This window comes from Leptosomus discolor, chromosome 7, assembly GCF_034619465.1.
Source record: "Leptosomus discolor isolate bLepDis1 chromosome 7, bLepDis1.hap2, whole genome shotgun sequence".
Taxonomy (NCBI): Eukaryota; Metazoa; Chordata; class Aves; order Leptosomiformes; family Leptosomidae; genus Leptosomus; species Leptosomus discolor.
Window position 1 is genome coordinate 12,637,210 of NC_141397.1, and position 14,362 is coordinate 12,651,571.

General features: G+C 45.5%; 2 protein-coding genes across 2 annotated transcripts in view; both read right to left on the reverse strand.

Annotated features, from left to right (window-relative positions):
• LOC147415082 (ankyrin repeat domain-containing protein 26-like) overlaps positions 1-13,854 on the reverse strand; it is a 39,074-nt gene extending 25,220 nt beyond the window's left edge. The window contains exons 1-8 of the mRNA XM_086468524.1: positions 13,637-13,854; positions 13,292-13,406; positions 12,937-13,089; positions 12,007-12,182; positions 11,730-11,823; positions 11,198-11,204; positions 5,464-5,632; positions 5,088-5,181 (exon numbers count right to left, since the gene is read on the reverse strand). Of these exons, the coding sequence (XP_086324650.1) occupies positions 5,088-5,181; positions 5,464-5,632; positions 11,198-11,204; positions 11,730-11,823; positions 12,007-12,182; positions 12,937-13,089; positions 13,292-13,406; positions 13,637-13,854 (1,026 nt within the window). The remainder of the gene's footprint in view (positions 1-5,087; positions 5,182-5,463; positions 5,633-11,197; positions 11,205-11,729; positions 11,824-12,006; positions 12,183-12,936; positions 13,090-13,291; positions 13,407-13,636) is intronic.
• Positions 6,521-10,876, reverse strand: LOC147415083 (ankyrin repeat domain-containing protein 26-like). Its single transcript, XM_086467607.1, is given in 4 exon segments — positions 6,521-6,721; positions 8,278-8,582; positions 8,585-9,230; positions 10,790-10,876. Coding segments are annotated over 4 exon segments (1,239 nt in total).
• Positions 13,855-14,362: the final 508 nt, after the last annotated feature.

The following is a 14,362-nucleotide window of genomic DNA, read 5'->3' on the forward strand; positions in this document are numbered from 1 at the left end:
GCTTTCCAGGCCCCCAAGCGATGGGTCATCTGTGAGCTTGCTCAGTCAAGCAGTGCACTCCTCCAGCTATTCCCATGGGCTCGTGAAGCTAAAGAAAATTCCTTCTCCCTTCAGAGAGCTCTGCACCAGGTAGTTAAGGCAAATGCTCTAAGAGTAGAGAGAAGTCTCTGTCTATCCTCACCATCGTTTCCAAATCTCATGATACGATGTTATAACGTTCACCATTCTGTGAGGGATGTGCCACCACACTGACGGCTAATTACAGTGCATACTTTGACCAGATGTATTGCAGAGGTTGCAGCATTGCTGCAAAATTAGACAGCTGTGAAGACTTCCTGAGGACTAGTTAACTTTACCTTTTCATGTAATAACACATAGCAGGAACGACAAAAACAAATGCCTCCTACGCATAGTATATGTCCTGCACTGAAGTCTAAAGTGAGAAGTTACGTGATCCTGTTCATATCGTCCCCTTTTTGAAGCATCCCTTTGTTGGTATTAATGTAGTAAAACAAGTTCCAGCAAAGAAGCTGCTAGAGGGAGGATCAGTGAAGAAGGAAAAGGTGTCTCGAACCAAAATGTCTGATGGGATTTTGCACTCATCATAAAGTCAAGCATTTTAAAGAAGTCCTAGATACGATACATTAAATTTTAATGAAGAGATTAGCTGGGAACTTCCTATGCCACAGGATGCTTGATCACATTTTCTCTTGTAAAAGAGTGTAGTTACACAGTTCATTATTTAGATGTCAGCATTTTTTGGTCTTTGAGCACTCCTGGAAATTTGTACAACTCTGAGGACCAAAAGTCTTCACCCCTACCACATGCAGTCGTGTACTGTTTTGGCATATTAGACTGTATGGTTTGGAACTATGCATGGATTTGAACTTCAGGCTAAAAAGCATAACCCTGCTTATGGATACTCTTTAGCAGTAGTTGTGAACAGTATTTCCAAATGCTTACCTTAGCCACGTAGGCTTCAACGCTGTTTCTTGATGACAATGCATTCCCGGTAGAGCTTAGGAAGCTTCCTCCTAGATTGAGACTTCTGTTTAGCGCCAAATTGTTGCCAAGATGTCCCAGTTCAGATGAATACAGAACTGGACTTGCAGCCGCACCTCCACTGACAACGCTGCTTGCGATTACGGATTTGCTTCTGTGGTGCTCCTGAAGGAGCTGAGCGTGCACTTCTGCTAGTCTCTCATTAGCTCTGAAACATTCAGAAGCAGAGAAAGAATTATCTTCAGTAGTAACACTGTCACAACATGAATCTCCAGGTCTTTGACTATTATTCAACTTCTGAAAGTGGAAGGGATGATGAGCATCCAAAAGAAGAACATCGCTTGACCTGAGGTTTTTTGGAGAGCCTGTTTCTAAGAAGTCACAATACCTGCAAGGAGCAGCAAGAGTTACCCACACTTAGGACTTCTCAGCGTTAGGGCTGTTGTGGATGCAATGTGTTTACATAGCTTCTTCTGAAGGCTGTGTCACCTGCGTAAGAACTCTGGGCCACCCTCCCTTTCCCACAGAAAGCTCAAACCTCAGACACACTGCTAAAATGGAAGCTAAAAGAGATTTGTTTTTTTTATGTCACAGAATCAAAGACTGTTCTCTGAAGGACCTATCCTTATTCCAGCAGAACAGAACGTGAAATTTATCGTTTCTGCCACAGACAGAATAAGAGGAGGAGATTATTAGAGATGGGCAAAAAGGCTGTCTGTTAAAACACCATCAACTTAAACAACACCCTGTTAATGCCATGATCAGTGGTATTACTGCTGGAGCAGTAAAGAGAAACAAATGAGGCAGAAGGGTCTTGAGGTACTTTCCTCACAACTATGCCATTTTATGCTGACATACGTCATGCTGACCAGATGTAGAAAAGGGAGTTTAGGAGGAAAATGCATGAGTAAAAAGTAATATATTATTACAGCTGCAAAAAAGAAAAAGCATGGACTTACCTTTCCAGTTTATTTGCTAGGCAGCTCCTCGTTTTTACTTCCTCCAGGTACAGTTCTTTGTACTTTTCCACTTCTGCCTGTGCCGATTCTCTTTTAAAAACACTGTCTTGTTGCGTATTTTTTATCCTGTCCAGTTCACATTTGAGGTCTCTAATTCTCTCTTTCAGCTGGTTTCCCAGCGATTCGTGATGACTGGCTCTGATTTGTTCTAACCTGTCCTGGGAGGCTGCCTGCACCTGAAGCAGATAATGCACTTCCAGTCACCGCAAAGTAAAAGAGAACTCCTCCAGCCAGTCAACTGCACGTACCTAATTTCAAGGACCTGCCTTTACTTAGCGAGGCAACTGTGCCTCCTCACCATCATCAGCAATGAAAAATAAAATACTAAAAAAATAACCCAGTGTGTAATGGAGACTACAAACACCAGTGAGAAATCCACCTACCTGCAAAAATAGATTGACTTCTTGTAGTTTTTGTCTTATTTCTTGGCCAGCTCGTTCTTCCATCTCTCTTTTATATTGTTCTATCTAGCTGCGATCCACCATGTTAGTCTCCAGATGATGTTTGAGGTTAGCCACCTCGTCTTTCAGCTGGCATTTGCTCTTCTCCAGTTTTTCCTGTTTCCCATGCATGGTGGACAACTGTTCTCGCAAATCCTGATTTTGTGCTTCTACCTGCTTGCGCTTTTTACACTCTGTCTCCAGTTGCTGGGAAAGTTCACCAACCTGTAGACAGCAAAAAAAAAGAAAAAGGAACTCAGAGGGATTTAATATTAGTAAATTCTGTGAAAATCCGTAAAGGGGTTGGCCATGGAGACTGTATTTGTTGTCTGCTGACTCAGAATTAAAACCAATAGATCCCAATGGTCAACCTCAGCTCCATCTTCCTCTTCCCCACTCCAGAAACATAGTTTTTCTATACTTACTGAACATAAAACATGATGTCCTGTCTTTTATTAAAAGAAAAAAAAATAGTGGAGGAACTAGCGTAGTAAAGACTTGAAAAGAGTCTCTAACAGAAAGTAGAAACTTTACACTTATTTGAAACTGCCTAAATGTAATGCACTTCCCTGAGATTCGAAATAACTGTTCCAACAGAAACACAAAAACGCTACCAACTTTTGGACTGAAAATGAGCCGCCGCAAAGGCAGTCGACTCATTCTGCAATACCTTCTAAAAACAAACGTAGCTCTGAAATGTGGCTGCTTTAGCAACAAATCCGAGTAACGAGTGGAGAAGCAGATAAAAGGTTACATGCTGCTAAAACAGCCAGAGTCCCCTCAAAAGCACTTCTGGAAGTCTGCTGCTGGGTCCCCATGACAAGGGAAAGACGGGCTGTGACAGCTACTAGTGAGCAATAAATTGCAGATTTTTTTTCTGCATCACCTCAACTCATCGTGCCCTGGGAAGCAATGACACCGTTTGGAAAAGCAAAACCTGAACTGCCTCCTGGTGAACTCGTGCCTAAGACAGGGCTCAAGGGGGGCTCTTGGGCAGAGCCAGCTTCCTACAGTTGTTCGAGTTACGGTGGCGTTACTTCCCTCTCTTCCAGAGAAGGAACTCATCTGTCAGACGTCGAAGATGCTGCCACAGCCTCTAGCTACAGCCAGGCCTGTGGCGGGCCTCAATGCTCTCAGCCCCGGCCCTCCCCCATGGGCGTGATGTCGTGGTAGGACTGCAGGCCTGCCCGGCCCCATGGACGGGCCTGGTGATCTGCACTCTTGGCGGACCCCGCTGACTGTCACCAGACCTGTTCTGCTCTTCTTGGTGAGGGCATGTGGGACTGCTCCCTGGCCCGCCAGGTCACGGACCCTGCCAGCCTTGCTGTGATGCTTGGCTCGCCCTTCCTCTACAGAACAGCTTACCCTTGATGTGCCCTTGCAGATACTGCTTTGCACATAATGTTTTCATCTTTACCCATGATGGTAACTACGTCACTGTTAGGTACAGTCATCTACTACTGTAACAGTAGAAGGAACGTCAAGTTTCAGTTCAAGTTCAGTTCATTGCTGTTTCAGTTCAAGTATAAAGAATGGAAGATGACTCGGCACTTTTAATGGCATTCTGTTAAAAAAAAGAAGACAAAAAAAAAGGATGTCTACTGATCTACAGAAAGTTGTCGCCCTTACAGAGTAGATGAAATTCTGGGTCTTACAATGGAAGCCAACATGGTGTCAAGGGCAAACTGTGACAAAACTGCAAAGGTAACATGGATCTCCCAAGTCCAGTCTCCTCTCTCGGCTTTCAATCACAGATCTCCCTGCTGCCCACAACATCCATCCTATCCACCATCTGCCATAGTTTAACCCTAGGAGGCAGCGGAGCACCACAGAGCCAGTTGCTCACTTGCCGCAGCAGGATGGGCGAGAGAATTCTTCCGAAAAATCGCGCTGATGAACACGAGTATCTTTCACACCACACCACAGATAAAAAACACAGCAGCGAGGGAAGAAGGAAATTTACAGCCTTTTTCCTTAAAGGTGGCCTTGCCCTAAAACCAGAAGGGTATGTGTCAGCTGAACTGTGCCTACACAGTCCACCTGAGCTTTTCATCAATTACCTGCACACGAAAAATTCAAAGTCTAGGACAGTCATTCACAGAAGCCATTTGTATACCTGCTGCTGGTGGTGGTCCTCTGCAGCTGCCCGTCTTGTCTCTAAGCCAGTTATCAAGTCTTCCAGGTGGTTATGAACCTACAGAAGCATAAAAAGAAGGAAGAAGACGCTCTCTGATATTGGAGACTGAAGTTTACACCTCATTACCAAAAATAAATATTACATACACCTCGGATGAATATCTTTAATGATACACATTGCAACAAGTGTCTGAAGCAGCACCTGATGTCACAACCGGTCTAAAGCAGACAATAGTTACACCAGCGTATCAGAGTCAAATCCTCACCTTCTAGAGCATTAAGTAGGACTTGCTAAAGTACCATGGGAAAACTCTCAACACCAGAAAGCTGGGGAATGGACCAGGCTGCTTTCCGAGAAGCCTCTATTCAGCAGAACGTAGGAACTGTGCTCCCCCAGGCTCTCCAGGAAAACCTCATCTTAACATTTCCCCACAGATACAGGCAAGTAGGCTCAGGAGCTCACAAAAAGGGAAGTTTATGAGCAGCTTACTGACGTAGAGGCTTGCAGGTCTCTCTGAAAGTCTTTGATACTACTGTTTTGTTGCTGGACTGTAGCTTCCAGTCTGGCGTTTTCATTTTCAAGGCTTAAAAAGAAATACAGCTCTTATTACCACCAGACCATCAATTCTGAAAGGACAGCGTGAAATAACACGATCTAAATTTAGTGAGTATGGTGGTATTAGGTCAACGGTTGGACTTGATGCCCCCAAAGGTCTATTCCAGCCTTCTGATTCTACGATTCTAAACCAAAAGGATCTTTCAAAATCATGAATCAACCTGGTTTGATGCAACAAGGCTATCGTGTTGTTTCCACACAATCCGAGAAAATGACACAGAGACTTTTTTTCACTGTGTTACTCTCTTACCGTTGCACATGTTCTTCCAGCTGTTTAATAGCAGTATTATTCGCAGAAGACACCAACAGGAGGTCCTGCAGTTTCTGGGAAGAAGCTCTTTCTTCTCTTTCCTTATTAGCCAAGGCAGTCTCCAAGTTCCGAACACAATGCTCAGACTGAAGACGCTGCTCTCCAACACCTGCAGCTGTAAAATCACAGTAAGAATCCACATCAGTCAGGTGAGCTTTTCTATAGAGGAGTCAACTGCTGCTGAAGCATTCAAGCACCGCAAATATTTGCACATACCCTCTACCCAAAGAACTAATCATTTCAAGGACATTCCAACCCCACTTCTACTAGCAAACGAACCCCAACTGTGTTACTTCATCATCTTTTATACTGGCCTCTCCCATCCCTCTGCTGATTTCCTACAGGACAGTTCTAAGCACCGACACTGCCCCTCCGAGCCTTCTGGTGACTTGTGACACTCTTTCCACCCACTTGTTTGCTCCTCCATGAAAACAGGCATGAAAAAACTTCATCCTTGGGTATTTCAGAATTCCGAGGCCCCTGACTTCAGTTTCTGTAAGGACACTGCAGTCCCCGCCTCAGAAAAGAGCCTACAGTGCACTTGCAAGATGGCCACTTAAGGATGCCAAACAAGAGCAGGGCCAAAGAAGGGGGAAAAGAAAGGGGTGTGGGGGTGTGTGTGTATATATATATGTGTATATGCATGCGCAGAGTACGCTACAAAAGCTCTCAGAGTGGACAACGTGTTACCTGGGGGCGTGGGAGGGACGTGGAGGCAGCATAAAAAAGCCCAAATGCAGCAGTCCAGTATTTCTACTGTTCTTCAGAAATCAGAGAACCTACTTGGCCAAACCAAATGACATAAACTACAGAAACATCCATTTAATTTGCAAAGCACCTTCGGAAATATAAACCTTTGTCCAAGTAAGGACATAGTGTCCTCACATCAAGGACATGGACACCAAGTTTCTAAAACAGTGAGATTCACTCACCCATCATTAAATCTATCCTGGTGAGGTTTTTTTCGACGATTTTACGAAAACATTCACTCCTACTCTCAACAGCCATGCTTAGATTTCTTTCTACAGTTACAAACATTATGTACCTTAGTTTTAACCTTTTCCAATTCCTTTTGCAAGCGCAGCTTTTCTTCCTCCAGGTCACTGCGGTAGCGCGTGGTAACTTCAAGCGAGGCTTCTGACACAGATTGCTTTTGAAGAGCATCGGCAAGCTCCTGCTGCAGCTGTCTGACCATGCCCTAATGAAACCGTTAAATGCACATGAAAAAAGCTGCAAGAACAAGAACGATGCCTTTACTTTAACCTACTTGGTTATACAATTAGCCTTGTCATTGGATTGAACTCAAAGGTATGAAATTTTGCCTGCCACCAGCAGGCATCTGCACAGACAATGACTTCCACTTTCTCAGCTGAGCAGCTCCAAACTATCAACAGCTCTTCATGAAGACTTCTGTTTCCTAATAAATCAAAAAGGCTCAAGTATTATTCTTTTCAGAACAATACACAAGCACACACCGCAGTCATGTATTTTTTGTACCCAAACCCAAAGCAATCTGTTGCGATGTAAGAGCCATAGTTTGACTGCAGCTATTGGCAAGTGAAGAATAAGGTGCTTATCTGACACATGCGGGTATTTACCTCACTCAAAGAGTCTGGATTTGCTATGAAGGAGGAAATGTAATTTTAAATCACAATTCAAATCTAGTCATCAAGGGAGACAAACCTTCTACCCGTGTCTAAATACTTATTTGCCAGAAAGTAAAGGAAGAGCAGAGAAAACGCATAAGGCAACTTTTAAATCATTGCTCTACCTGGAACTGGTAGAGAACTTGATCATTAGAAGAAGACCCTACCTAATCCTAGGAACTTACATAATAATGCATTCTCCCATTACCTATAGCTTTTTCAACTGCTACCTATTCCTCACTACCCCCGCCTTTATTCTCTTCCTCCCTTTTTCTTGACAGAAGCCATCTACCTACAGAAATGGGAGCAACATTGGTTCATGCATGTTTGAGCAACATAAAATTATGCCGGTGTTCTGCATAAGAGCATGGTTCATACTGATGTGTGGTGTGAATCTGCAGAAAGAGAGTTTAACTGATTTCCGCATTAGCCTTCAGTCCTGCTAATTAGTCTTTCACAGAGCCACAAAGAAAGAACACATTTAAATATGGCTACACATGATAAAACAGAGAAGAGAAAGCTTAGGTCAGTGTCTGAAATGATCTTCACGAGGAACAGGCAGGCCCCGTAGACCCCCAAAACACATACATAAATTAACACCTGCACACTGCTAATACCCTTCGGTTTTGATAGCAACTTATGGAGAAGTGATGGTTTTTTTCTCCGTAGGAGCTTAAAAACCATCCCCCGTCACTTCACTTTCCTGCATCTTCATTTCTCAGCCCTTGCATATTGGATGGTTCTTCCTTTTATACCACTCTTATTTGTGTCATCAGTGCAATACATACGTAAAACCCATGAAATACAAAAACCATTCTAAAGGGCATAAAATGGACTAAGGAAAAGAGATGAAAGAAGCTCTACAGAAGAATCACCTTTCTCGATCAAAGCTTAGACTTGGATATCTTTTCTCTGTTCTTTGCTCAGGTCTGAGCAGTAGCACCCTTTTTGCCAAAACCTTCCACAAAGCCAAGAGAAACACAACAAACCAGAACAAATCAGCATTCCTTGGTTCCACACATATAACCTATACCTGGTCCGTTTCGAACAGAAAATAATTTCCAGAACAGAAAGAACAATTTAAAGGTTTTCAAAGTGGATACGCTACCTCTCTTTCTACTTTGTCCATCTCAGATTTAAAGACTTGTTCTCTCAAAGCAGTACACTTGGCATTTAAATCCTTGTTTCTCTCTCCCACTACGCAAACTTTCTTTTCAGTATCAGTTCTGAGTTTGTTGAACATATCATTAAACCGGTCCTGCACATCGCGCACTGCTTTCTCTTTGATGATCCCCTGGTTCTGCACATCTTCCAGTTGCTGACGAAGCAAAAGGTTTTCGCTCTGGAGCTGGGCCAATCGCTCCTGCATGGATTCCTGCTTTAGTACAAATTTGCTTACTTGATCTTTCAAAGTTGTGGAGCGTGATCTCGTTGCTTTGCCTGAGCCTGGGCTTGACTTAATTCCTTTTGTGCCATTTCTAAGAGCAATGTTTTTTCCCTGAGCGTTTGTTTCAACTGGTGAAGCTCGTTTTCTAGACTATTAGCTTTGCTTTCAGCTTTACTCAGCTGCTGAGACAAGCTCTTGTTGGTTTCTTGCACATCAGAGAGGTCGTGATGGAGCTTGTCTTGCAAGCGAAGCCGTTCATCACGTTCTCTCTGAAACGTTCGTTCAACGTCAGTTTTCGATGACTGGTGACGTTCAAGTTCTTGCACAGCAACGTTCAGGCGGGAACGAAATGATTCCATTTCTGTCCCTAGTCTGTCTTTGCTTTCTTTCATCTCCTCAAGTTTGGAAGCCAGCACTGGAGATTCCGTCATTAGTAAGTTCAGCTGTCCGTTGTACTGAAAAACTGTTTGTGTTAAGGCTTCCTCTTTCAGTTTAAGTTCCTTTTTGGGATCTTCAATTTTTTCTTTCAAGGCCTCATTTTCCTCTAAATATTCTCCTTCTTCCTCCTGGTGCCTAAGTCTTACTTGATCAAGTTCTAGCCTTAGCATAGCAATCTCATCTTGTAGTAACTGGGTTTTGTGCAACAGGTCCTTTTCTCTCTCAGTGTCGGATTCCTGAATGACAGGGGACAGGAATAAATAGCCAGTTGGGAAATGAATCTACAAAACCACTTCAGCATCAAACGGCGTTTTAACATTTCTCACACTGAAGCGTGGCTTCAAAGAGGAGAGTGAAATTTCAGGTAATACATAAGCTACTGTATGAACCCGTGCACGTGTACAATGTACACACACAGCGCAAGTGTAACATACCCTTACAGAGCAAACGAACATCCCACAGACACAACGCCTTTTTTTTTTTTTTTTTAAGACAGCAACCAAATAATGAAACTACTTAAAATATCTCAAGTATAAAGCTTTGAAAATAACTGTGTTTTAGCGTATGTGCATGCTTTAAAACATTCCCTTGGAGGTTAATTTAGCCCTGTTACAACTCTGGTAAGAAACAGGGCTAAAAAAGGGTATCTTCCTTCTCATGCCATCTTTCATCTTCTATCAGTTGTCAAGTATCTTCTTAACACGGATCCTTTCTCTAAGCTGTACAACTTCATCATCCCTGGAATGCAGTAGCCTTGGCATGATCTGGCAAAGAAAAAAACCCACCTGACCACCAAAAACCCCAGCCCACTGGTGAACCAACTGTTCTCAACTACCCTCAAAATTTGGCAATAGTTATCCAATGCTTCTTCCATGAACAAAGTACCTCCTTCTTTAGGCATACTGGAATACGATGCCATTGAAAAGAATCAGCCAGTAAGAATACAAGCCTTTAACTCACTATTTAATATACCTGTTGCAGGAGCTTTCTCGGTGTTAACCACTCCATCGCTAAATCCCTTGAGCGTAACTCAAGTTGCTGTTTCTCCTCTATCTCTTTACAATACGCATCTTCTTTCCTTCTTAGTTTTTCTCTTGTTTTTCTCTTAGTTTTTCTCTTTTCCTCTTCCCGCTTCAAAGTAAATCTAGGATTTAACAGAATATTTGAGAAAATAAAGCACCGATATAAAAATTAGATATTCCACATTAGGAACTTGCCGAGTTCATATTTTTACTGTAATTTTTACTTTTTAAAGAATTCTAAATTCATTCCATTAACCATGATATCAGTTGCACAAGACAGGGTATAAATCGCTGAGTGATTGCTTGAATTTGCGCACAGTTATGTACACCTATTGTTACGTTAAAGCTCAAGACAGCTTGACTTCTCCTCAGAGATACCTCTTCACCATGCTAAAAAGCCCTACCTCTCACAGTCTTTCTGCAGCTCGGAGCTTGTTCTCAGTTCTTCGCACAGATGCACATTGTCTACGTGTGTCTGCACCGCCAGCCTCCTCACTAGCTGTCCTGCACTGTCGCACATTCAAAATAGAAAAGATACATGACACACACATGACATAGGAACAATATCTACGTGCAGTATATGCATCTAGTGTTCTCCACAGAGAAGCTGCTCTACATCCCTGTCGCTTCCTGCATGACCCCCAAAGGACAAGGCACTCAGCGCCTGAATGGCAGGGGGTAACAGAAAAAGCCGAGGATGCAAGAACTCCACAAAATGTGGACATGGTTCTCCGGGGTGTTGGCTCGGTGTCTGGAGAATGTTGTGGGCTCACCCCTTCCAAGAGTTCAGCCTTTTCCCTGTCACTCTGAGCAACACGCTTTTCCAGGTGGGATCTTGACTTCAACTGCTCTTCCCACATGCTGTGCGAGTCCTTTGGTGTCAGAGCCAGCACTTTCTGCTTTTGCATCTGTGAAAGCAACAGCGGCAAAAGAAAAAATTGAGGTGACCGGAAAGACAACGCTGCAAGTGACAGCAGTAACTGAAATGGAAACAGGCCTAAGCTCTCCTCTCCCCATGCAAGATCTAGGGTTAAGGTTAAGGCGGAGTGTAAAACACACCTCGGGAAACACAACCAAGAAGAGCAATTGAAGCTGCTGGAAAGAAAAAACACTCTACAGTGCCAAGGTGAGGTTACAGCTTTGGGGGCTAAGATGACATGCACACGCACAGACAAAATCACCCTGCAACTTTCTTCCAAAGGTCCTCCAGCGTTCATAATGATACGTAGTGCATAATATAATCACTCCTCTAGTGCCCACTACAGAAACTGCCCTAACCCCACGGCTTCTTAACACCCCAGCTTCCTGTGGACCCCCTGTCTGCTCGCTGGCAGGGCAGCATGAGAAACAGAGAAGGCCTTGACACTGTGCAAGTACTGCTCAGCAGTAACTAAATCAATCAACCCTGTGTTGCTAACACTCTTTTCATCACAAATTCAAGCCCCAGACAAGCTCCCATGAAGAAAACGAACGAGTGACAAATCCTTACCTTTTAGAGCATTAAGTAGGACTTGCTAAAGTAGCATGGGAAAACTCTCAACACCAGAAAGCTGGGGAATGGACCAGGCTGCTTTCCGAGCAGCCTCTATTCAGCAGAACGTAGGAACTGAGCTCCCCTAGGCTCTCCAGGAAAACCTCGTCTTAATATTTCCCTACAGATACAGGCAACTAGGCTCAGGAGCTCACAAAAAGGCAAGTTTATGAGCAGCTTACTGAGGCAGAGGCTTGCAGGTCTCTCTGAAGGGCTTCGATCCTACTGCTTTGTTGCTGGACTGTAGCTTCCAGTCTGGCGTTTTCATTTTCAAGGCTTAAAAAGAAATACAGCTCGTATTACCACCAGAGCACCAATTCTGAAAGAACAGCGTGAAATAACATAATCTAAACCAAAAGCATCTTTCAAAATCTTGTATCAACTTCCTGTGATGCTGTTGTTTCCACACAATCCCAGAAAGCAACACAGAGACTTTGCTTCACTGTGTTACTCTCTTACCGTTGCACGTGTTCATTCAGTTGTTTAATAGGAGTATTAGTCCCAGAAGATGCCAACAGGGGGTCCTGCAGTTTCTGGGAAGAAGCTCTTTCTTCTCTTTCCTTATTAGCCAAGGCAGTCTCCAAGTCCCGAACATAATGCTCAGACTGAAGACGCTGCTCTTCCAACTCCTGCAGCTGTAAAATCACAGTAAGAATCCACATCAGTCAGGTGAGCTTTTCTATAGAGGAGTCAACTGCTGCTGAAGCATTCAAGCACCGCAAATATCTGCACATACCCTCTACTCAAAGAACTAATCATTTCAAAGATACTCCAACCCCACTTCTACTAGCAAACGAACCCCACCTGTGTTACTTCATCACCTTTTATACTGGCCTCTCCCATCCCTCTGCTGATTTCCTACAGGACAGTTCTAAGCAGTGACACTGCCCCTCCTAGCCTTCTGGTGACTCGTGAAACTCTTGCTACCCACTTGTTTGTTCCTCCATGAAAAACAGGAATTAAAAAGTTCATCTTTGTCCTAAAGTGGCTTCACAGCTCCCTCATAAGGGGATTTAAGTTGATTGCTATTTCAGAACGCCGAGGCCCCTGACTTCAGTTTTTGTAAGAACACTACAAAAGGCGGTCCCTGCCTCAGAAAAGAGCTTACAGTGCACTTGCAAGATGGCTGCTTAAGGATGCCAAACAACAGCAGGGCCAAAGGGGGAAAATAGAGGGTGAGATGCTGCTTTGGGCATACACTGCAAACACCCCACCTACAAACAAGCCGAAGGTTTGACTGGCTTCAAGAATGATGACAGAGGATCGTTGTTAACTTCCTTAGATCTCTCTCCTCCTGGCTCCCAGAACACTATGTTGTCCTTTTTCATGACGTTCAGGAAGAAAGTGCCACCCACAGGATTATGACAGAAAGTGACAGGCTTTCCATACCTCAGCTTCAACGCTGTCCAATTCCTTTTGCAAGCGCAGTGTGTCCTTCTCCAGGTCACTCTGGTAGCACACAGCAACGTCCAGTGAAGCTTGTGACCTCAATTGCTTTTTAAGAGCATTGACAAGCTTCTGCTGCAGCTGTGTGACCCAGTCCTAAAGAAATGTTGTTACATGAGCACAAAGAATTCGATAAGAACATGTGAATATGAGGTGGGCTTTTACTTAGCTTCCATAACTAGATCAGCCTTCAGAGTGAATTCAAAGATAAGAAATGTTGCCGGCTACCAGCAGGCACCTCTCATTTAATGCACAGTCGGTAAGCCCCACTTAGAAGAGCGTAACGTATTCCACATACCTTCATCGGTGGCGATCTCTCAAAATTGTCATCAAGGTTCAGCTGGCCATCCCCTTGTACTAGAAAGCTGACGACATCCGCATGCCTGTTGGCACCAGTGAGATGCAGAGGTGTCCTAAAAATTAAACGTACGAGCTCAACAGAGACGACAAAAGAACCAAAGCTGTGTTGCCTCCCAGCCCTGGGACCCTGCCCAGGGTCTGCTCCTCCTGCCTCCTGCTGCTGCTGCTGCAGTCCTGCACTGGTCACCCATAGGGCAGAAGAGAACTGGCGATGCCTGAACCTCCCGCAGCAACAGCTGCCAGAAGCAACCAAGGTGTCCATCAGCGGCCTACAGCCCCTCACCTCTTCCCCTGGTCTTGCCGGTCAATGCCGACTCTCTTCAGCCAGCAGTGCCAGCAGCTGAGCCAGGCCAGGTCGCTGCGGGCAGCCGTATGGCGCAGCCTGCCCAGGTCCTCCTCCTGGAGCTCGTAGGCGCTGGCGGCAGTGGCGGCAGCAGCGCAGGGCTGGCCAGAAGTGGTGCCGGAGGGCGACTGCTGCTGCTTCTTGCCGAAGAGCCCCATGACCCTCTGCATGCTGCGGCGCGTGGTGCAGTGCACGGTGTGGCGCGGGCACGGCCGCGCTGGGAGCAACCCGCAGCAGGAGGCACCCGGCAGGCTCTTCTGGGCACCGGACAAGGCCAAGGATGAGGGCGAGGGCCAGGGTGAGGGCAAGGGCGAGGAGAGGCCCAAGGGAGACGAGCTCGGCCCGAGCAGTGGCCGCGGCCTGGAGCCCCTGAGGCGAGGGCAGGGAGGCACCGACGCTGCCAGCCCGGGAGGTGCTGCCGCTCCCCCGGCGGCGGCAGCAGCACGGAGTGTCTGCTGGGCTCGCCAGCAGACGGCGGGCAGCCCCGTGCCTGCGCAACGCTTGGGGCGAGCAGGCTCTTTGGCGTCACATGGGGTCGTTGGTGTGACGCCGCTGTGCGGGGTCGGGTGGGTCCCTGCCGGGCCCTGGCGGGCAGGAGCGAGGGCGGCCTGGGGCGCGGCGCGGGGCTTGAGAGGGCTGCCGGGGGCCCCGGGGCGAGGGGGCTGC